Source organism: Rhinolophus hipposideros (genome assembly GCF_964194185.1).
Source record: "Rhinolophus hipposideros genome assembly, chromosome: X".
NCBI lineage: Eukaryota > Metazoa > Chordata > Mammalia > Chiroptera > Rhinolophidae > Rhinolophus > Rhinolophus hipposideros.
This window is the reverse complement of record NC_138046.1, coordinates 93,434,168-93,459,096: the sequence shown is the minus strand read 5'-3', so window position 1 is coordinate 93,459,096 and position 24,929 is coordinate 93,434,168. Positions and strand designations below refer to the sequence as shown.

The following is a 24,929-nucleotide window of genomic DNA, read 5'->3' as shown; positions in this document are numbered from 1 at the left end:
TTCTCCACAGCCTCTCCAACACTTGTTAATATTTGTCTTGTTGATGAAAGCCATTCTGACTGGGGTGAGGTGATATCTCATTGTGGTTTTCATTTGAATTTCTCTGATGATTAACGATGTTGAGCATTTTTTCATATGTCTATTTGCAATTTGTATATCCTCTTTGGAGAAATGTCTCTTCAGGTCCTCTGTCCATTTTTCAATTGGGTTGTTTGTTTTCTTGTTGTTGAGTTTCATGAGTTCCTTGTATACTTTGGATATTAGCACCTTATCAGAGGCACTGTTTGCAAAAGTCTTCTCCCATTCAGTTGGTTGCCTCATTATTTTGTCAATAGTTTCTTTGGCTGTGCAGAAGCTTTTCAGTTTCATACAATCCCATCCGTTTATTTTAGTTTTTACTTCCATTGCCTTTGGAGTTAAATTCATAAAATGCTCTTTGAAACCAAGGTCCATAAATTTAGTACCTATGTTTTCTTCGATGCAGTTTATTGTGTCAGGACTTATGCTTAAGTCTTTGATCCATTTTGAATTAATTTTGGTACATGGTGACAGATAGCAGTCCAGTTTCATTCTTTTGCACATAGCTATCCAATTCTGCCAGCACCATTTATTGAAGAGGCTGTCTTTCCTCCATTGTATGTTTTCAGATTCTTTGTCAAAAATTATCTGTCCATATTTATGTGGTTTTTTTTCTGGGTTCTCAATTCTATTCCATTGGTCCATGTGTCTGTTTTCCCGCCAATACCAAGCTGTTTTGATTATTGTAGCCCTGTAGTACAAGCAAAAATCAGGGAGTGTGATACCTCCAGTATTGTTCTTTTTTTTTAAATATTGCTTTTGGGTATTTGGGGTCTTTTGTGGTTCCAAACAAATCTGATGATTTTTTGTTCTATTTCTTTAAAAAATGCCATTGGGATTTTGATGGGGATTGCATTAAATCTGTATATGGCTTTGGGTAATATGGCCATTTTAACTATGTGGATTCTTCCAATCCATGAGCACGGAATGTCTTTCCATTTCTTTGTGTCTTCTTCAATTTCTTTCATAAATGTCTTATAGTTTTCAGCATATAAATCCTTCACATCCTTGGTTAAGTTTATTCCTAGGTATTTTATTCTTTTTGCTGCGATTTAAAAGGAATTGTTTTTTCTATTTCTTTTTCTGAGATTTCATTGTTGGTATATAAGAAAGAATGGACTTTTGTACTTTGATTTTGTAGCCAGCAACTTTACTGTATTCATTGATTGTTTCTAATAGCTTTCTGGTGGAGTCTTTAGGGTTTTCTGTATATAGCATCATGTCATCTGCAAATAGTGACAATTTAACTTCTTCATTCCCAATTTGGATGCCTTTTATTTTTTTCTCTTGCCTGATTGCTCTGGCAAGGACTTCCAAAACTATGTTGAAAAGCAGAGGTGATAGGGGACAGCCTTGTCGTGTTCCTGATCGTAGAGCAAAGGGCTTCAGCTTTTCACCATTAATTATGAGATTAGCTGAGGGCTTGTCGTATATGGCCTTTATTATGTTGAGGTATTTTCCTTCTATACCAATTTTATTAAGTGCTTTAATCATAAATGGATGTTGTATCTTATCAAATGCTTTTTCTGCATCAATTGAGAGAATTATAAGATTTTTGTCGTTTATTTTCTTTATGTGATGTATCACATTGATGGTTTTGTGGATGTTCAACCATCCTTGTGCCCCGGGGATGAACCCTACTTGGTCATGATGAATAATCTTTTTAATGCCTTGTTGTATTCGATTTGCTAGAATTTTGATTAGGATTTTAGAATGTGTATTCATCAGAGATATTGGTCTGTAGTTTTCTTTTTTGTGTTGTCCTTACCAGGTTTTGGTATCAGGGTAATGTTGGCCTCATAAAATGTGTTAGGGAGAACTGACTCTTCTTCAAATTTTTGGAAGAGTTTGAGCAGGATTGGTATTAGATCCTGTTTGAAGGTTTGGTAGAATTCATTGGTGAAGCCATCTGGTCCAGGACTTTTGATTTTGGGGAGGTTTTTGATGACTGATTCAATTTCGTTACTGGTGATCGGCCTGTTTAGATTTTCCAGTTCTTCATGATTCAGGTTTGAGGGCTATATGTTTCTAAGAACTTGTCCATTTCTTCTAAGTTATTGAATTTGATGGCATATAGTCCTTCATAGTATTCTTGGATAATCCTTTGTATTTCTGTGGTGTCCGTGATAACTTCCCCTGTTTCATTTCTGATTTTGTTAATTAGTGTCTTCTCTCTTTTATCTTAGTGAGTCTAGCCAAGGGTTTTTAAATTTTGCTAATCTTTTTAAAGAACCAGCTCTTTGTCACATTAGTTTTTACTATGGTGTTTTTGTTCTCTATTTCATTTAGTTCTGCTCTGATTTTTGTTATCTCCTTTCTTCTGCTGACCTTTGGTTTCACTTGTTCTTTTTTTTCTAGTTCTTTAAGGTGTAATATGAGGTTATTTATTTGGGATTTTTTTTGTTTCTTGAGATAGGCCTGTAATGATATAAATTTCCCTCTTAAAACTGCTTTTGCGGCTTCCCAAAAATTTTGCTTGGATGTATTTTCATTGTCATTTATTTCTATGTATCTTTTGATCTCTCCTCTAATTTCTTCTTTGACCCAGTCGTTCTTTAAAATTATGTTGTTTAATCTCCATGTATTTGTGTTTTTTCCTGCTTTCTTTTCGTAGTTGATATCCAATTTCAAAGCCTTGTGATCAGAGAATATGCTTGGTATAATTTCAATCTTCTTAAATTTGCTGAGGCTGATTTTGTGTCCCAATATATCGTCTATCCTTGAGAATGTTCCATGTATACTAGAAAAGAATGTATATTCTGATGTTAGGTTGAAGTACTCTATATATGTCAATTATGTCCATTTCATCTAATGTGTCATTTAGAGCTGCTATTTCGTTATTTATCTTCTGTTTGGATGATCTCTCCATAGCTGTCAATGATGTATTTAAGTCCCCTAGTATAATTGTGTTTTGGTCAATTTCTCCCTTTAGTTCTGTTAGTAGTTGCTTGGTATATTTCAGTGCTCCCTGATTGGGGGCATAAATATTGATGACTGTTATGTCTTCTTGTTGTATAGTCCCCTTTACCATGAGGAAATGTCCATCTTTGTCTCTTATTATCTTTTTCACCCTGAAGTCTGTTTCATCGGAAATCATTATGGCTACACCTGATTTTCCCTGGGTAAAATTTGTTTGGACTGTCAATTTCCACCGTTTCACTTTGAGTCTATGCTTGTCATTGTAGCTGAGATGTGTCTCTTGTAGTCAGCATATGGTTGGGTTTTAATTTTTTAATCCAATCTCCTACTCTGTGTCTCTTTATTGGTGAGTTCAGTCCATTTACATTTAGGGTGATTATTGATATGTGAGAATTTCCTGTCATTCTATCTTTAGTTTTCTGGTAAGGCTGTGTCTCCATTGTTTCTTTGCCTTTTTGTTGATGTCTATTATTCCCGTGTGGTGGTATTCTATGATGTTTTTCTCTGTTTCTTCTTCTATTACAGTATATATTTCAGTTCTGGATGTTTTTTGAGTGGTTACCCTTAAGTTTATGTAAAAGAAAGTGATATTTAGAGTATTCCATTTTCTTCAGCACGCTTACTTTCTATATTCCCATATTCCAGTTCAGGCGTTTACTCTCCCCCTTTTTATGTTTTGGTTGCCACAAGTTGTCCCTGCTGATGGTGTTCTAATAGCCTCCGTTAGCATTTCTTGTAGTGCAGGTCGTGTATTAGAAAATTCCTTCAGCTTCTGGATGTCTGGAAAGGTCTTTATTCCTCCTTCATACCTAAAGGAGATCTTTGCTTGATATATTATTCTTGGCTCATAATTTCTCTTTTGCAATAGTTTGAATATTTGGTTCCATTCCCTCCTAGCTTGTAGAGTTTCTGCTGAAAAATCTGATGATAATCTAATGGGCTTTCCTTTGTAAGTTACCGTCTTCTTTTCCCTGGCTGCCTTGAGGTTTCTTTCTTTGTCATTGATTTTAGACAGCTTCAATACAATGTGCCTTGGTGAAGGCCTGTTGGGATTGAGGTAATTAGGTGTTCTATTTGCTTCTTGGATTCTAGGATCCAGTTCTTTCCACAAGTTTGGGAAATTCTCATCGACGATTTGTTTGAATATATTCTCTGTTCCCTTCTCTCTTTCTTCTTTTTCTAGTATGCCCTTTATTCTTACATTGCTCTTTCTGACGGAATCAGAAATTTCTTGTAGAGTTCTTTCATTTCTTTTAAGTCTCAAGTCTCTTTCTTCTTCCATCTGTGTAAATTCCAGTTTCCTATCTTCGATGTCACTGATTCTTTCCTCCATCTGGTCAACTCTACTACCTAAGCTGGATATTTTATTGTTAATTTCTTCTATTGAGTTCTTAATCTCCAGAAATTCCATTTGGTACTTTTTCAAAATTTCAATCTCTTTTGTAAAATGCTCATGGTGTTCTTTGATTGGGTTTCTGTGTTCATTAAACTGCCTTTCTGTGTTTTCTTGCATCTCGTTCAGTTTTTTCAGAATTGCAATCTTGAATTCTCTGTCGTTTAAATCACATATTTCCATATCTCTAAGTTCCTTTCTGGAGACTTTTCACTTTCTTTCTGAGCTATCTTGTTGCCTTTGTTATTCATGGCAATCACTGATTTACTATTTCTCTTCCTAGACATCTACAGGAGTGTCTTCTGCAACAGGGTGATAGGTAGGCGAAGAGCTTTTGAAGTTCCAAAGCTCTTTCTGCACCAGATTCATAGCCCCTATGTTTCAGCAGGTCTGTTTACTTTTGCAGGGATCCGCCCAGATAGGTGGGGCCATGGGCGGGGTGAGTTGTGAGAGGTGGCCCAGAGCAATGGTGGCGACCACCAGTACAGCCAGTCCTGCTTCCACAGCTACCTCCCCTTTGCTGGAAGTAGTTGAGCTGCGAATCTGTGTCTGCGGTCCACAGTTCTCAGAGCAGCAAATATTCTGTCCTTTGATCTGACACTGCTACTTATGGCTTCTAGTACCAGGCAGGTGGGGGCGGGGTGAGCTCTGGGAGGGTAGGGAGGGGACGGCTAGTCTCAGTGCCTAAGGCTTTCGTTCTCCACTCGGCAGTGAGGGCTTAAACCACGTATTTCAGCCCTCTTCCCTCAGTCTTTCCTGCCGTGTTTATTGGGTTCAGCTGTGTTATATGCTTCCCCCTCAGCCCTGTGGGCGGTAAGTGGAGTCCTAGCAGTCCGAGTCCTTCCCTCTCCCGCAGCTGCGGTAGTTCCGGGATGCAGTGAGCATGGAGCACTGAGCTAGGTCTGCGTCCTGCGCCCGCGCGGTTCCATCTCCGCACTTCTCCTCTCCCTCCTCCCCCGCTCGCGGGATTCACCCACCTGGAGGTGAATTCAGTAGTGGGCCTCTTCGTCTTGCCTGTCTGCTGTGCAGGAATCCTTTGTGGGGTTATTGTTGTCCAATTCATTGTAAATTCCAGGGGAGCTTTACAGAGGCTCACCTCACGCCGCCATGTTTTCTCCAGTCCACCTTTATTAAAAGTTTTACTAATTTTTGACCTTGGCCCTATTCATATCACAGTGGGGCAGTTTTTCTAAATGAAGACATTGGAAGAATACAGAGGTTTTTTTCCTTTTATCTTTTATTTACGTGGAAATTTAAGTTGTTGCAGTTTCCCAGCAGCATGGTAGTATTGAGATAGCTATGTGTCTCTGTATATGCTGATGTATACGAATGCTCTTCAGATGTGAAATTTTCTTTTTGTCTTTGCTTTTTGGCTCATAAATTGGATATTTCATCTGGAGTGGATAAGTACAATAGTGACAAGTTCATGGAATAATAAAGACTTTATAATCTTAAATCTAAGGAACTTGGCTAATTCTGGAGATAGCCATATGAATACTTTAAAACAGAAGTATGAGTAGCTGACTTGAAGTAACTCTATGTCAAATAGTCATAGCTTGAGTATCTTCAAAGAACTTGGATTTTATTTCAGAGGACACAAAATAAAAAGAAAACACACAATGGAAAACATAAAGATAACAGAGAAAAACTCAACACCATCATGTGCAGTCCTGTTGGAATTTGGACTTGCCATGAGGTATTGAAGCCTTGTTTCATTGAGTCGGAGAGACTGGAACTAAATGGCGCAGCATGAATTGCTCCAGCCTGGCTTAATTTTCCCACACCACCATCATCAACAAAGTCGTCATTGAATTTTGAGAAGCATTCTGAAAACTTTTCATGGACAGAAAATCGTTATGATGTGAATCGTCGACGACACAACTCTTCAGATGGCTTTGATTCTGGTATTGGACGTCGTAATGGAGGTAACTTTGGAAGGAAGGAAAAAAATGGATGGGGTACACATGAAAGAAAGGGTACTGAAAACATAAATCATCGAGTGGGATACCATGGTGGAAGTTCCCGTTCTCGCAGCAGTATTTTCCATTCTGGAAAAAGCCAAGGACTACATAAAAACAACATACCTGACAATGAAACAGGGAGGAAAGAAGACAAAAGAGAGTGCAAACAGTTTGAGCCTCAGGATTTTCTGCCTTTAAATTCTGAATATGAGAGAGAACCAAATCAGAATAAGTCTTTAGCTGCAGATGCATGGGGCCTACACACCCAGACACACACATACCCAACCAAAAAATCTCCCAAGCTCCTCTCTTAGAATATCCTCCGAATCCTAAATCTAGAGCTCCAAGGATGCTGGTCATTAAGAAAGGTAATACAAAAGATTTACAGCTATTTGGATTCCCAGTAGTAGGAAATCTTCAATCACAGCCAGTTAAGAACAGGACTGGTCCAAGTGTTTATAAAGGTTTAGTCCCTAAACCTGTTGCTCCACCTACAAAACCTACACAATGGAAAAGCCAAACTAAAGAAAATAAAGTTGGGACTTCTTTCTCCCATGAGTCTACATATGGTATTGTTAATTTCAATGCTTTCAAATCAACTGCCAAGAATTTTAGTCCATCTACAACTTCAGTGAAAGAGTGTAATCGCTCAAATTCCTCTTCACCTGTTGACAAACTTAATCAGCAGCCTCGTCTAACCAAACTGACACGAATGCACACTGAAAAGAAGAGTGAATTTTTGAAAGCATTGAAAAGGGACAGAGTTGAAGAGGAACATGCAGATGAAAGCCGTGCTGGCTCAGAGAAGGATGACAACTCATTTAATTTGCATAACAGCAATAGTACTCACCAAGAAAGGGATATAAACCAAAACTGATGAAAATGAAATTCTGCAAGAGAATGGCAATGCCTCGGTTATTTCCCAACAGATCATTCGGTCTTCAACCTTCCCACAAACTGATGTTCTTTCAAGTTCACTTGAGGCAGAACACAGATTGTTAAAGGAGATGGGCTGGCAAGAAGATAGTGAAAATGATGAAACATGTATTCCCTTAACTGAGGATGAAATGAAAGAATTCCAAGTTATTAGTGAACAGTTACAGAAGAATGGTCTGAGGAAAAATGGTATTTTGAAAAATGGCCTGATCTGTGACTTCAAGTTTGGACCCTGGAAAAACCGCACTTTCAAACCCACTATTGAGAATGATGACACAGAAACAAGTCGCAGTGACACATCAGATGATGACGATGTGTGAAGGATTTCCTAACAGCTTTAGAAATTTTAGTGTGATACATCTCTCATACAGTTTGGGGTGAATTGTAAAAATGAAGAACTATAATTTATGTAGTAAAATACCCCATTATAAGGTGATTTTGGGGGGGGCCTTCAATATGAAGAAAACCAGGAATGTTGTGTTGGGCTGTGTTGCACATTATTTCTTTGTAAATGAATGTTGTAGAAATGAGGACTGGTTGATCCAACATTGACTTTCTTCATCACTGCAGCATTTCTCTGACTAGCAATGTGACAATGTAACAAATGAGATTTTCTCATTTAATAATAAAAAACTGTGTAATGATTTGCAAAACTTCTGTCTTAAAATGTCCAGGTCTTAAGAACAAAAGGCACCTTATACTGTTTTGCTTGCAGAGTCATATCTTTTTCGTACAATGGAAATCCTCAAGTCCACTTTGTGTGCCCTTCCACACCGCCAAAAAAGGACAATGTAGCATGTTTGCTAAAACTGGAGCAAAGTGCACTAAAATATTAATTTCCTGAACTCAACTGTTGTACTAGTCACCTTTTAAAACATAAATTGCTCTTTAGCCATTTGTAGTTTAGTAAATATTACAGGAAAGACTTGCCACACTTTCTTCCAAATTTTAAGAGGTGATTTTCAAGAGCTTTATTTGGATTTGTTGTCAGACCAGGATTTTCAGAGTTGATGGAAAAGAGTTGTGGGAAAACATATTTTGATAAATTATTACACGTGCAGAAAAACTGATCACACTGACTGGATCTGTCCACAACACGGAAAATAAAATGGATTTTCAGGAAAAAAAAAGTGATTGGTTTTAGAGATTATATAAGACACTGTTATTCAAGCCATTTTCAGACACAAACTAGATGATAACTTAACAATTCAAGTACCCTTGAATCTTTTCCTCCCTACATATTTAAGCTTTCTGATATTAAGACATCAATTCGTGTGTTTGATGACAGATATTCTGTCCATAAGACTAATTATTTATGGTAACTCTATAATCCCACCAAGACTGGCCAACGTCTCCTTATTCTTTGGGGAGCTGGGCCCCCATTATAGGATTATAAAATGCAGAAATTTTATCAATTTGTCAGACTGTGCCCATTGCAGCTCACTGACAAGGCTCCAAATAATATTTCTCACTAGGATCACTAGTTGAGATGAACTCCTTGTACCTTATCAAAGCTTAGTTATCCTGTCAAAGTATAATTTTCAAAAACTTAAAAAACACAACAATATGCATATAACATGAACACATGTTGAAGATTTGTTAACTCATTAAAGAGAGAATTGGTATAAGCTGGTTGAAAGAGCATTTTTGAGGGACTACTTAGAGGCATTTAAAAAAGGATATTAAAATAAATTGCTATTAGATGCAAAACTGATTTATACCTTACAGGACAATAAAAAATCATAACCCTTGGTATGTTCTTTTCAACTGGATAAAAATTATTTGTGGCATTACTGGAAAAGATCTACAAGTTAACCTGTTAACTTCACAGAATCTGAGCCAATAATCAATAGTAAATAGAAAATCAAACAAAGGTACATTCCTGTAGATAAGTAAACGGTGCTTGGTAAGCTTGTTGTGATATAACATTGAAAGGACTTTATTTCCAAGGTTTAGTTATTTTTTCTGAACACCTTGTATTAAATTAACAAGATGAACCTTGATTTTATTTGCTCCTGCTTGCCTTCTCATCTCTGCTCAGGTTTTATTTAAGGCCTTCATTCCCTGCAAAATATTCACTTTCCTCTCTGCCAATAGGAATTTCAGGGACTAACCAGAAAGATAACAATTATCTTTTTGCCCGACTACAGCTGTACTTTGCTGGGTGCCTTGGCTGCCACTTTTGCTTCTCTGGCCATCACAGTCTCTATTGTTGATGCTCAGCTGTTGGTGGGGCATCTGCAGCCTGTGCAGGTGCACTGGCACCTTCGGCCCTGCTGTCGAGTGTGTGGTGGTCTCTTCTAGGGTGAATCTGCACTGTGCTGATAAATGTTTAACAGCTAACTGGCTCTCAAAAAAAAAAAGACCTTATTTGTAACATTTGCCAATTTTCATGGTATAAATACTTTCACTACGACCAATTTTAAGCTTCCAACATGATTTTAACTAGGTAAGCTGGTACAAGTTAGCTCCAGTACAGCACTGGCTAGAGGAAGGAAGGGTGCCTCTTACCATTGAGATAAAAACTATTTAAGAACCCCATAACAGCACTCCCGAAGCTGTTTCCAGGGTTTTAGTAAAGCAACTCTAAGTATTTTTTCTTACAGTTTTCAATGTTCTCAATGACCTAGGAGTGCCTCAATCATTGTAGGGGAATGGCAATTCCATTGGACCCAGAGCAATCCGATGGCTGGCTTGCCCAGACTGGCCAGCACCTGCTTCACAGCTGAGACTTGAGAATGGAAAGCTATGAGAAAAAAAATGCTTAGAGCTGTTTCACTAAGATCCTGAGAAACACTCATCCTCAGGCGCTCTACTGTGGGGTCCTTGAGTAGTTGGAACTTGTTTGAAACTACTATAAACTGTAGCATTTAATGTGTACAAACCCAAATATGAATATATTGAGTGTTCTGTCTTAAATCTAACTAACAATTCTATATTTGGGGGTAGGCTAAAAAGCCACCCATTTGCCATAAGGTTGAGTCCCTGACTCAACATTTATGCACTGCTATTATATCTAATATTCAGACTCTTGCCTGTTCTGAATAACAAAATAACCAATAGAGTTTTGCTCCATTGTTATGGCTAAAGTTGACCAACCTAAGGATTGCCTGTCAACCTCATCTTCTTTGAGGATTTGCTTATTCAAGATCTGTTTGACCACATTACTGGAGCATTTTGTTTTCTTGGACCTCCTCCTAATCCTTTATGTGTTTCTTGAGTGCTGTGAATAGAGCTGCACATAATGTCACAGCTGTGGACACATTCCTTTTAATATAAAAATAGGAATTATTTCTGATTTATTTTATAGACATCGTCAGAGTCATTGCATTTTGCATTTCTTTTGTCTGCAGAAGCATGCCAAATCAGTGTCTTCAGAGATTCAGCCAGATATCTGTATGTTTGAGGAATTTTCTATTTATTATCATCTTCATATGGACAGGGACTTAACCATGGCTCCTGCTAGCCCATTCATGGTCTTTGTTCAAAACAGAAAGATGCTATTTCCTTTAAGTGGGAGTAGCTCTGTGCCAAGGCACAAAAATTGTGGAGCAGAACTGAATTTCAGTATTAATTCCTATGGTGTCTGACTTCATTCACCTTCCTACCCAGAGCAATGCTGATCACCCATCCTTGTATACCGACTCTAAACCAGACATTTAGTCTCTACAAAAGTCCCTTCAAAAGAGAACATTTTTCATATCATCTTCTGAAGGAGAGATGCTACAAAGGCAGTCTAATTTTTAGAACCCGAGAAATGCATCAGGCTGGGCATTTGGCTGAGATGCCCACTTTCTGCCTCATCCCAGACCTCTGTACCTGGCACGTGCTCTTGAAACTTTCCTATTTTTGCATACATCCTAAAATAAAAATAATTTCAATTAAAAACTGTGTAGCCCCTAGGACATTTTTAAGTTGATGCAAATAATTACGTCACCTTTTTGAATGTGTCTTAGTATATTCAGGCTTCTATAACAAAAACCATAGACTGAGTCAGCGACTGGAAAGCCAGAAACTACATTTCCAGAGTCCATTGCAGCCAGAATTTTGGGTAGGATTAAAGCTCCACTAATCATGCACATTCACATGAGGTTTAAAAGGTGAACGTAAGGGAGAGATCTTGGCTCTGAGCCCCTTGCTGACTTTAACAAGACACAAACGAGAGGGTAGAATGAATGTTATGTCCCCCATATCCACCACAACTATGTGACCATTATACCAGGGTGCCAAAAAAATGTATACAAGTGGACACTTTGGTGAACATTGCTCAAGTAGTAGTTCACTATAATCAGAAGTGTCTGGATACTGATGGTAACCACTTGGAATTGCAGAAGTCAAACGTGACTTGTATTCATCTTTTGTTATTGGTATATATTGAGTATTGCAATTTTAATACAGTTTTCCTTTCTTAAAACGTTCATACATTTTTGACACCCTCTGTATATAATGTTTAAAAGAATATCTATATTTGAAAAAATATATAAACTAGTAAGAAAATACACTATTTTTGTTTTAAAAATTAATATGGTACCTATGTATATATAAACTGGAAGAATATATACCAAAGTTAATGGTATTCCTGAGTAGTGGCTGTAATATGTTGATGGAATAAGTTCTTGAATAGGATGGGGATGGAGATGAGATTCAAACATCTGATGAGGTTAGGCTTAGGACAGAAGAAGAGTTATCCACTCCTATGAGATTGAAGAGGAAAAGATAAGGATATGTATTCAAACACAAGTTGTCTTGAATAGGGGTGAGGTGATCCAATCTTTATATCAGTACATTGACCAAACATTTGATAAAGGCTACCCCTGAAAAGAAGCATGACAATGGACAAGGTAGTTTACTTTAATAGAGGCAACCCTCAAAGAGCTGATGGCTGAGGGCCACCTTTGGACAGCAATATTAACTTCTCAGGGAATAAACACTCTGATAAGGCACCCAAATCCCAAATCCTTATCAGGAAGGACTGATAAGGATTTGGGTGCCTTATCAGAGTGTCCCCCACCTGATTCTTTGAGCATTATAATTTGAATGTCAGTTGTCCAAATATGGTAGATGGACAGTTTTGTTCAAAGAGAACCTTGACCAATCAAATATCAGGTGAGAGAGATTCCATAGTGCTTTGACTTTTCATGGCAACAGAATTCAAGTGGTCTATTTGTTGACTGTGATGTCATCTTTCTACCAAGGAGGAGTTTGAGAATATAACTCTGTGTGCGTATGTGTATATCTGTTTGTGTTCTCCAATACAATCCAGAGGTACTTTTGTCTTTCGCTTCCTATAAACCATCTATCTCTTCACTCCCCCAGTCTTGCTTTATTTGTCTCTTTTGTTCAGTGCTCTTCAATATTACATTTTCTTGTATCAGGAGAATGTAATCCAGAGCCACAGGGGAATTGACCTACTCGTGTTGTTTTCTACAGACGTTGAGGATTAACTGAAATAGGCACTTGTGAGAGGAAATATTACCAGAAAGACACAGTAGGTCCCAGGGAAGGGAGGTCTATGTTCTGGCAGAGATGATAGTCACAGCAGCTGATATCATATTGCAATGGTGGCCTCAGGACAGTGAGCTGAACACTGGCCATTGGGCATCAGTTTGGAAACAATGGAGGAGTGGTCATCTTTGTACCTGACTACAGTATGTCACTGTACCCAGTGTCTGCTGGAGTTATGGATTAAACTTGGAGCTGGCACCTTTATATAACTTGTTCTATCTGGAACTTAAAAATTTCAAGCTATTGAAAAGCATTTCTCTTGTCAAGGATGTCTGTTAATAAGGAGGAAGGCAAGACACTGTTTTTGCTCCTACCACTGTTTCAGTTCTGATGACAGTGTAGGTGAGTAATCTCGGAAAACATTTACAGTAAAGTACAACAAAAAAATCTCAGAGACATTATCTGTAATGAATAAAAAATAGTGGTGTGCAAGTGGAAGATTTCAACATTGTTTTCCTCCCACCTCAACCTCACTAGGGTTTCTTCTTTTATTTTCTTCTTTTGTACATAAGTATTGAGAATTAAAAATGGGCTGATAAAGTGTACAGCCTTTTCAAAAAGGAAAAAATCTACTAGTTATGGTGGAGTGTAGGATGTGGTAATGCAGGATGCAAAGTCAGCCAGACAAGTAATATTTGTTGAGTGCCTAGTGGTGGCATGTAGTGTACTGAGGATACGCAGGAGAGCAAGGGGCTTGGATCAGTAGCAGATGCTGTCCATGCCCTGCTCCGGTACCTAGTCTTTACTACTTCAGTGCATATAGGTCCCTCTTACAATTGTCAGCACATGCATTTCATTGTCTGGGGTCTTTCTCTGTCTGTCAGAGCCCACTGTCTGCATGTAGGGCACCAATAACTACTTAATTAATTAAGTTATTTAATGCTATCATAGGAGCAGCCCTCAGTCATGACTGACAGGAATGGATGTATAAATAGCCCACTTGCATCCACCTCTATACTGGCTGTGGTAGGTTCCTGCTGGATTAATTTCACTGTACCTGGCTTGATAATGGATGTTTTATTGGCTGCCTTGTTTTTCCCTGTCTCACTTATTCACTCCTCTATGGCTTTTTCCAGCTATCATCTCCTAAATAAACTACCTGTACTCTGATCCTTATCTCAAGGTCGTGTGGGAAGCCCAAGCTAAGGCCCAGTCTGTTGGGGAAGGCGAACATATTGAAAATGTGAAGACTGCTACAAGGAGAAGTATAATTTGCTTCAAGCTACAGTCTTTCTGCTTAATTTTCTGTGTGAAATTCAGGGTCCTCTGTCATGAAGAAGAGAAATAGATACAGAAGTACCTATTTTGTTATGTACAGTACAGGGAAGATGTTTCACTGCTTTATTGCTAAAGGACAAATACAGTTATGAATCCAGCCATGAGCATGATGCCTGTGTTCTCTGTGTAGAGTAGGTTGGGGATGCATCTAATGTGGACTGCAGAAACTGGCTAGGTGTGCGAGGGGAGGGATCTGCTGGGCAGCAAGAAGCAGCAAACTGTGAGTCACATTTTCAAGGCCTCTGTGGTGGATTCCATAACCTTAAACTCATGTTTGATAACTTGATATGTAAAGCTCTTTGTTAGCTTTTAAAACTAAAAGCAAATGGATAAAAATTAATAGAGTTGGGACTAAGACAAAAATCATCTTCCAGGCAGTTGCTGACAAGTATAAAGTGGCTTCCTTGGGTTAATAGTGACAAGCCACCACGTTATTTATTACAGTGTAACAGCTGTAATTCTATGGGTATGGATGCTTTCCCTAAAATCCCTTAAGCTTTCTTTGAAATACTAACTTTGTTAGCATCAGTGATTGTCTCTATTGAATAGTTCAGTACATAGTAAGCTATACTGTTTTTCTTTAGCCTGAGTTCAGAAAATGTTACTTAAACAATGCAAATTTTGTTTGGGACACACTGGCTCAAATTACTGCTCTTTTGTTTATCTGCTATTTACCTAGTGTGGAAACAGGACACTGCAGAGCAGAAATAGAAGCAGGGTATGAATTCCCTTTTCCTTCCCTATTCCTCCTCCCCAAACTCTTGGGCATGGAAGACCTTATGCCTAGGGAAACAAGGAAGAAGGTGCTAATAGCATCTGGGGTAAATTATGCTCAAAATCTTGCTCTCAGGGACATGCCTGCTAGTCAATTCAGCCACTGTGGACTGGTGTTTCATTTCCTTCCCTCTCAGCTGGATGAAAGTGTTGTCCCTCATATCTATCAAGCCGAGAGGGGCCTCAAGGAAAAAGGCTGTGTTTGAGTTTTTAATAATCAAGAGTAAAAATGTTTGTGTTTCCAAGAAATCTCTCCAGAAAGTGAAAAAACAACCCATAAAATGGGAGAAAATATTTGCAAACATATAGCTGTCAAAACTGTGTGATGGAATTGATACCTTCAGTTCATAACACTAGTACCTACACTTGTGCTTATGTTTGAAAACTTCAATAATTAAAATTTTAAATAAAAAGAAAATGCTTGCCAAGGTACAGGAAATTAATTCTGTCCTCTCACTCGAAAGATCTCCTCTGCAGTCATGTCCCCTTTTATCCAAATATGTGCCATATGCAGAGAAACATTTAGTATCCAACAGCAATAGCACATTAGTGTAGGTTAGTTCATCATGTCCCCTTTGATACTTTTGAGTAACAGTAGAAAGTTGTTGTTGTTATTTCTCTGTAGGGAAAATAATAGATAAATTGATGTGACAGATTCTGTGTCAGGGGAAACCTGGCAAAAACAAAACAAAAACAAAAACAAAAACACCCTGCTGATTTCACAGAAAAAGTTTGATTTCTGAAATTGTTATTTGAAGAGCACATTTATTAAAAAGAAAAATCAGGTTCTACCTGCTATACAGGGAGGAGTGAAGGAAAGGTGCCAGGAAATGAAAGCCTGGTGAGGGAAATTAGAGATGACTAAGTATTCTTAAGAAGCCACATCTAACACTAGGTTTTGGCTGGTGTTGGAAAGGGGCCAGCCTGAAAAAAAGGAGCTGGCTGTACTCCTTGCCAACACCAGCAGGCAGAGCTAGTGAAGGGGTGCTGAAAAGTGTAGGCAAGGAGGATGAAAGTGAATAGAAAAGACACTATTAATTCAGTGTCTTTAAGAATAATTTGTGCCTTTACACTGCAGCTGTTATTTAAGTTAAGGAAACCAAAGGGAAAAGGAAAACTGGAACCACAAGTCTTCTTCTAGAAAGGTTATCAATAAAAAGCACAAAAGCTAATAAAATATTGTATGTCAACTGTAACTGAAAAAAATAAAATATAAAAGAACACAGACCTTTCTCTGTCACTTCACCATTAAGCTTTATTGGTTCACTGCATTTCTTCTGGTCGTTGCTGCTCTTTGAAGCATCTGTTGAATTAAGGTACACTGATTTATCAAGTATCAGACACTTACTGTGTTTCTCTGGATAGGTAGTATGTTTGTATTTAAAATGGGGTTAAATCCTGAAAAAATAATTTATCATGGGGGAGTGGTAAACTCAATCAGGTAAAAGCAAAATGTTGTTTCTCCCCCATTCTTGTCACAGATCCATTGACTGGGAATTTTTTAAAAATCTCCAGGTTTCTGTTGAATTATTCATTACATTGCTTAAATGTGTAAGGTGTAAAATGTAAAATATTATAGAAAAGTGTAAAGAAATAACAAAGGCAAATTACAAGACTGAATGGCAAAGATATGTGAGCTTACAAATGTCCTCACTCCAACCAGACCCATGCTTGGGTAAAATTGTCTTAAGAAACTGCAAGTTTTATAATTGTGTGAAGTCTGAATTAAACATCAACAGAAGATGACCTGGAAGGGAGTCAATCACTGTTGGCCTCTTGCCAGAATTTTCCAGGACACAATGAATTGTCTCTATGCTTGTGGCATCTTTACAGGTGACCACTCAACTCTTAATTTACACTCCAAGGTATTAGTTGGGGTACAAAAAACACCAAAGTCCAGTCTATAATGAATATTTATTTCCATGTGCTTTAAGATACACCAGAGCTATTCTTTAGATAGAAGTTTCTGTGATGATGGAAATGTTGTACACCTGTGCTGTCCAATACTTAGCCACTAACTACATGTTCTCGAGCACTTCAGATGTGGCTTGTTTGATTAAGAAAGAGGATTTTAAATTTTATCTAATTTTAATTATTTTAAATTTAAGTAGCCACATTTGACTCATGGCTACTGTGTTATACACAGTGCAGAAGTGGCCCTTGAAAAATGAGAGTCATAATTAGCAACATTTATCTTTAACATTAAAGAGAAGCCTGTAACCCTGGAGTCACCCATTTAAATAGTTTATCCTATTGGCCATGTACGTCTGTGAGTTTGAGTGACTACAATGTTACTCAATGTTTCTTTGGGGAACATGTAAATTTGGTGTTAAGAGTACGATCCCCTTGCCCTCTTTTTCAGCTTCTAGATCAGACTAACATGTAGGGCTGCTCTCTCCAGATAATTAGGCATTGCCTCCCAAAGTTAGATCAGTTTTTTTTCAGTAAAAGCCAAGAAGCTGGAATTCTTCCAAAGAATAAAAGCTTTCCTTGAAGACATTTTTGTAGACAGTGGTTGTGGAAACAACTGGAGGCCTCTAAGTAGAAATAAAGGCAGTTTTTCCTTCAACTCTCCTAGGGAATGCGTTTTGAATGCATTAAAGTCTGGATCACTCTGTGTCCACTCCAGGTGGATCATATATAAACATATTTTTTAATTCCTTGCCCTTGGTCAATCAACAAAAGGGAATTGGGACTGAAAACCCATGTGAATCTTCTTGGAATTTAAAGCCCACTTTGCTGAGACAGGATTTGGCAAGATAAAAGAAAAAGCAAGAAAAATGAACACAAACACAATTAGACTAGACCAGCCCTTGAGACAAATCATGTGTAATTTCCAATACAAAAAAAAAGATTTAATTATGCCATCATGACCAAAATCACTTATTAAGTGCCCATTTATATGTGATGCTAGACCAGAAAGATATATAGAAAAAGTCAGACTCAGTCTCAGCCCACTAGACAGACAATAATGAAACAGAGAGGTATTCAGGATAGGAATTAAATACATTAATGAATATTTACATCCAGTGCAAATGTAGCCCCCACACAGCAGGCTTGAAACTCAAATGAATTACTAAAGAACAAAGCTGTAGACTGTTCTCACTTGGATGCGGAAGGTGGGTGGAAGGAGGATGGAGGAGTTTGTTTGGATCTGTTATACTCTTTGTGATGTATGTGAAAGTGCTAGTGCTATTAGTGTTTTGGGAAAGGTGTGTGTGTGTGTGTGTGTGTGTAGCAAGGGAACGAGTTCAGGACTTATGCAGCCTGGAAGCTATTCTATTTCTGCTCCAAACCAGAAAAACACAGCAAGGAACCCTCTTTCCCTACACATGCACTAATATAGGTCACAAAGGGTGTGTGGAAGAGAGAGAAAATGAGAGCTCAAGGGAGTGAGAAAGCCATGTAACTACATGTATCACCAGGAATCCCTCTAGTCTGGGGGTGGAGCAGGGATTTTTTTCACCTAAGCTGTGGAGATAAGAGAGGCAAACTAGGCTTAAAGCTAAGCAGGAGGCTGATGAGCAAGAAACCAAGGGGAGGGGGGCCCAGTGGCTCAGGCCGTTAAAGCTCCAGGCTCCTAACTCCGAACGCTGTCGGTTCGATTTCCACATGGGCCAGTGGGCTCTCAACCACAAGGTGGCCAGTTCAACTCCTTGAGTCCCGCAAGGGATGGTGGGCTCCGCCCCCTGCAACTAAGATTGAACACGGCACCTGAGCTGAGTTGCTGCTGAGCTCTCAGATGACTCAGTTGGTTGGAGCACGTCCTCTCAACCACAATGTTGCCAGTTCAACTCCTTGACTCCTGCAAGGGATGGTGGGCTGTGCCCCCTGCAACTAGCAATGGCAACTGGACCTGGAGTTGAGCTGCGCGCTCCACATGTAAGACTGAAAGGACAAAAACTTGAAGCTGAATGGTACCCTCCACAACTAAGATTGAAAGGACAACAAGTTGACTTGGGAAACAAAGTCCTGGAAGTACACACTGTTCCCCAATAAAGTCCTGTTCCCCTTTCCCAATAAAATCTTAAAAAAAAAAAAAAAAGAAACAAAGGGGAGGGATCCAAAGATTTGTCAAACCAAAGGGGCTAGAAGTTCAGAGGTATAAAGTATCGAGTCAGGAATCTAGAAATCAGGAAGATGGGAGAAAGAAAAGGGGTTGAGAAAAAAGAGGAGAAATTGGGACAATTGCTTAGAACAGTGAAAGTTGTTTGAAGCTTGGTTTTAGGCTGACACATGCTTTGGCGGTTTGGCTAAATTTGAAAGTTAGGTGGGTCAGTGAGGTAACAACAATCACTGACTTTGTAGGTCATAAACTGGAAATCCCAGCACTGTACAAATCTGTGCAATAGTCAATGAGGAACTGAGAAATATAGGATAATCTGTATCCAAACCAAAGTGCCATCCTTGAAATATTAAAAAGACAAAGTGTGAGAATTCTTTAAGTGTGCTGGCACTAGTATGAAGAAGTGGTCCTTCACAGATAGGTGTGGGGCATGAAATAGCCTGTAACAGAGATGATAGATGACATAGGAGCAAGAAAAATCTAAAAGGACATAGTTTTCATAGGACAGTTCACCTTTAATGCTCTACCTCACTAAATCCAGTGGGATTTTTTTCAGTCCTTGCTTATCTACTTGGTCAAATTTGATAGTGTAGATCAATGTTACCTTCTTGAAAACTTTTGGTATTGTTTCCTATGACATCACATTCTCCTGATTTTGGAATGTTCTGCACTAGACCCATTTACCTCCTCACTTAACATCAGTTTCTTTTATGGAGTCCATGGATGGTCTTCAGGCAATCAATGACCTGAGCTCCTCTCAGTCCAGGCCACCATCATCTCTTATACAGATATTCCACAGTAGCCCTTTACTGTTTTTTGTTTGTTTAGTTTTGTTTCAAGAGTGTGGTGTCCTCTTTTACTCTTTGCAGTACTGCTTCAGCTCATGTGATGGGAATTTCTACTGGCCTTTCTCCCGTTTTGGAAATGCTGGTTAACTCTAACACTGATACCCTCCCTGGGAAGTTTGGTAGAGGAGACACTGTCAGTCTCTCTATTCCTTCATACTCCTTCCATACTTTAATGCTGCACAAAAAATATTAAACTTATTTAGAGGGTGAGATTAGGAAAAGTCATTTTTCAGCATATTGTTCTTTATCCTCACCCAGCGAATGGCCTCCATCTATCTGCCTTTGCGGCAGCACTTTTCCTTTCTACTCCTGCATCCATGTGGTAAGATAATCAGAGAAAGTCTTCCACACCTTGAAATGGAGTTTGTATATTTCAGATTCATTCAAGTGAACAAAATTCAAAGGGAGGGCGTAAGAACAGCCATAGACTTCACGTCTCAGTTGCATTCAATTCAGCCTTACCAACAACAAAGCTGATAACAATAATATACTTCAATCCATACTTACTTCTTGTCAAGAACCAAGAGGTGCAAAAAGGGATGTGATTAATTGGCATCTTCAGATACCAACAAGTCCCTTTGCTTCCAGTTTTGTTCTTCTCTGGTTAGGGATGACCACCTGTCTTAATTTATCCAGAACAATCTTAGTTTATGCCTATTGCCTTGGTAAAATTATTAATAGCATATTCTTAGAGGTTTTAGCATGAAGCTAATGAAACTCACTTGCAGAAGATGTAGCAAAAAACTTCACCAATAAAGATATGTGGAAGGCAAATAAGCTCAACATCATTAGTCATTAAGAGATGCAAAGCAAAACTACAATGAGATACCACTACATACTACCTCTTAGAATGGCTAAGACAAAACATCATCATCAACAACAACACAAATAAAAGAACTTGACAATACCAATTCCTGGTAAGGATGTGCAGCAACTGGAGTTCTCATACATTGCTAGTGGGTATTGAATACAGTTTAAGCAATTTCTTATAAAGTTAAACATATACTTAACCATATGTCCCACCCCCCAATCCCAATTCTCCTTCAACTGGTGGATGGATAAGCAAACTGTGCTACATCTATACAACAGAATACTGCTCAGTAATAAAAAGAATGAATTTCTGTATTTGAAACATATGGAAAATATCTCAAGTTTTATTCATTATTCTAAGTGAAAGAAGCTGGACTCAAAAGGTTATATACTATATAATTCCATTTATATCACATTCTTCAAAAGGCAAAACTATAAGGACTGAGAGCAGATCAGTGGTAGCCAGGGGCTGGGATGGAGGAAGGGGTTCACTAGAAAGGGAAATTTGGGGAAAGATAGAAATACTCTGTATCTTTCTTCGAAATATATTCTATATCTTTGTTGTGGTGATGGTTACATAATGTTGTTAAAACTCAGAATTTAAGTCAAAGAAGTAAATAGTACTGAACATAAATTGTACTGCAATAAACCAGCTTTTTTTTATTAGTTTCAGGTGTACAAAACAATGTAAGAGTTAAACATTTACACCCCTCACAAAATGATAGTGCCCTCCCCCAATCTACTACCCCTCTGACATCATATATAGCTGTTACAATTCCATTAACTCTATTCCCTATGCTGTATTCTACATCCTGTGACCATACATGTCCTCAGGGAAATACATATCAAAACCACAATGAGACGTCATCTCACACCTGTTAGGATGACTATTATCAAAGAACAACAGGCAACAAGTGATGGCCAGGATGTGGAGAAATTGGAACCCTTGTTGGTGGGAATGCAAAATGGTACAACCACTATGGAAAACAGCTTGGAGATTCATCAAAAAACTTAAAACTAGAACTACTATATAACCTATCAATCCCACATCTGGGTGTTTATCCAAAAGAATTGAAATCAGTATGTTGAAGAGATATTAGAATTCCCATGTTCATTGCAGCACTGTTAACAATAGCCAAGATGTGTAAGCAACTTAAATGCCTATTGAGCAATGAATGGATTAAAAAAAATGTGGTATACACATACAGTGGAAGATTATTCAGACTTAAAAAAGAAGGAAGGGCACTCATATATGACAACATGGATAAACCCAGAGGACATTTTGCTAAGTGAAATAAAACAGTTACAGAAGGACAAATACTACATGATTCCACTCATACGAGGTGTCTAAAATAGTCAAACTCATAGAAGCAAACAATAGAATGGTGCTTACCAAGGGCAGGGCTGGGAGGTAAATGGGAAGTTGCTAATCAACAGGCATAAAGTTTCAGTTAGGCAAGATGAATAAGTTTGAGAGATCTACTTACAACATTGTACCTACAGATAACGATACTGTATTGCACACTTAAAAATGTGTTAAGAGGGTAGATCTCATGTTAAATATTCTTAACACAGTGAAAAGAAAAATCTTCCTGGTGTGGACAATAACATATATGATCACCCTCCATCTAACCTGTATTTCCCCTTGGCGTGATTTATAAGGCTTTGCATGATATAGTCTTGGCTTTCCTTCTCATTGTCATTTCCCATCTCCTTTCCCTGGTCTCTAAACTCCAGCCTGTTCCTCACGTGCACTCTGCTCTGCCTCACTTCTGGGTGACACTTGCTGGAATATGCCTCTTTGCTTGCTGCCTGATTCACTGGATAACACCTACTGTCTTTTGGGTTCTGGCTTTCTTATCACTCCTTCTGAGAAGTCTTTCCTCACCATTCTAGCCTAGGTTAGTGTTCATAACACTCTATTTCCCCTATCATGACACATGTCAGACTGTATTGCAATTGCCTATGAAGTTGTCTGTCCCCCTGCCACAATGTGAACTCTATCCAGATAGGGACTGTGCTCTGTTTGCTTTTCTGTGCCTAATACCAAGTGCAACTTGCATTCTGCACACTTTGAACTCTTGGGAGATATTTGTTGAAAAAAATGAAAATGTAAAAATTCATATAACCTCATTATATATGTTCTGTAGTTCTATAATGCAGTACAAGAGTCAGGAGAATGAATTTCTCAGTAAATTAAAAATAATTACAAGATACTTTAAGTACAACATAGGCTTCATAGACAATGCGTGATGGCTATAACCTGGATTGGGTTGAGCTGCCTTCATGTGGGAAGACAAGATTTGAAGAATGAATTGCCTCAAGAAGACTGGAGAAAGCAGAGAGGACAAGTTCATGAGAGCATTGGAGTAGCCTAAGGTACGCAGACCAGAAGACATAAGAAATGTTTTAGGTACAGTGAGCAGAAGAATCCTAAAAATGAATAAATAAACAAGTACATAAATAAATAAATAAAATATTTAATCCATGGGAAAATAAGAAAATATAAACACAGGAAAAAGAAACAAAGAAAACAAACAAAAAACAAGTGATAAAATGGCATACTTAAGCCCTAACCTATCAATAATAACCTTATATGTAAATGGTCTAAATAAATTAATTAAGAGACTGGCAGAGTGAACAACAACAACAAAAATCATGATCCACCTATACACTGTCTACAAGAGAATCACTTTAAATACAAAAGCATATGAATATATAGATTGAAAGTAAAAATACAGAAATAGGTATACCATTTGAACATTTTTTAAATCATAGAAGGAGCTATATTAATATCAAATAAAGTAAATATCAGAGCAAACAACCTCACTAACCATCAGAGAAATGCAAATAAAAACCACAATGAGATACCACCTCACTCCAGTCAAAATGGCTATCATCAATAAATCAACAAAGAACAAATGCTGGCGTGGATGTGGAGAAAAGGGAACGCTAGTGCACTGTTGGTGGGATTGCAGATTGGTGCAGCCTCTATGGAAAACGGTATGGAGGTATCTCAGAAATCTGAAAATGGAACTACCCTATGATCCAGTAATTCCACTCCTAGGCATCTATCCAGAGAAATCCAAAACTCCAATTCAAAAATCTGTATGCACTCCTATGTTTATTGCAGCACTTTACACAATAGCCAAGATATGGAAACAACCGAAATGCCCATCGGTAGATGACTGGATTAAGAAGCTGTGGTACATTTATACAATGGAGTATTACGCAGCCATAAAGAAGAAAGAAATCTTATCATTTGCAGCAACATGGATGGATCTAGAGAACATTATGTTAAGTGAAATAAGTCAGAAAGAGAAAGACAAGTACCATATGATCTCACTTATATATGGAATCTAAATAAAAGACTATGTGAATGAACTAATCAGAAACAGTTTTGGGGACACAAAGAAAAAACCGAGAGTTGTTAGATGGGTGTGGGGGGGGAGGTTGGGGATAAGGGGAAAGGTGAAGGGATTTGGAAGGAGCTGGTAACCACAAGATGGCCTCAGGGTTTTTTTGAAAATTAATTTGGGGAAGGTATTCAATAATGTTGTAAAGATTTTGTTGGGTATCCGATGGACATGCGTCCTATTTGGGAGACCACCTCAGGGATACTGTGGACACCTGATCATGGCATTGTACACCAGAAGCTAAACATTAATGAATGCCAACTATAATTTTATATATATAATGTGATGGTTCAGTGTGAGGTCGGTGGGATAGTGGATGGGGGGAGGGGGGGTTCACATTGTGAGGGATATAAATGATGAACATCTAAGTATTACCTTGTCTTGTACACCTGAAACTAATAAATAAAAATTAAAAAAAATAATAAATATCAGAGCAAAGAAAATTACCAGAGACAGACATTGCATAGCAATAAAATAACCAATCTACTAAAAGACATAATGATCCTAAATGTCTATACATAAAAAACAACAACAGAGCTTCAAAATATATAAAGAAAAATCTGACAGAACTGAAGGGTAATTTAGGCAAATTCACCATTATCATTAGGAACTTTAACACTTCGCTCTCAAAAATTGATGGAACTACTAGACAGAAAATTAGCAATCATGTAGAACTGAACAACATAATCAATATTTAATTGACATATATAGTGCACTCTACCAAACAACAATAGAATACACAATTTTAAATGCCCATGGAAAATTTTGAGTGCCCAACATAGATAATATCTTATCTTAGGCCATTAATGAAACCTCAACAAATTAAAAAGAATTGAAATCAACAGACTTATCAGGATGAACATTTCATAAGTTATATGAATGTCTAATCATTATATTGTACACTTGAAATTAACATAATATTGTATGTCAGCTGTAATTGAAAAA

General features: G+C 38.0%; 1 protein-coding gene across 1 annotated transcript; it reads left to right on the top strand.

Moving 5' to 3' along the window:
- Positions 1-6,129: 6,129 nt before the first annotated feature.
- On the top strand, positions 6,130-7,607 carry LOC308495396 (vasculin-like; the record flags this gene model as incomplete). The annotated part of the gene is given in 4 exon segments (XM_081043536.1): positions 6,130-6,142; positions 6,145-6,642; positions 6,645-7,224; positions 7,226-7,607. Coding segments are annotated over 4 exon segments (1,473 nt in total).
- Between the last annotated feature and the right edge of the window lie 17,322 nt (positions 7,608-24,929).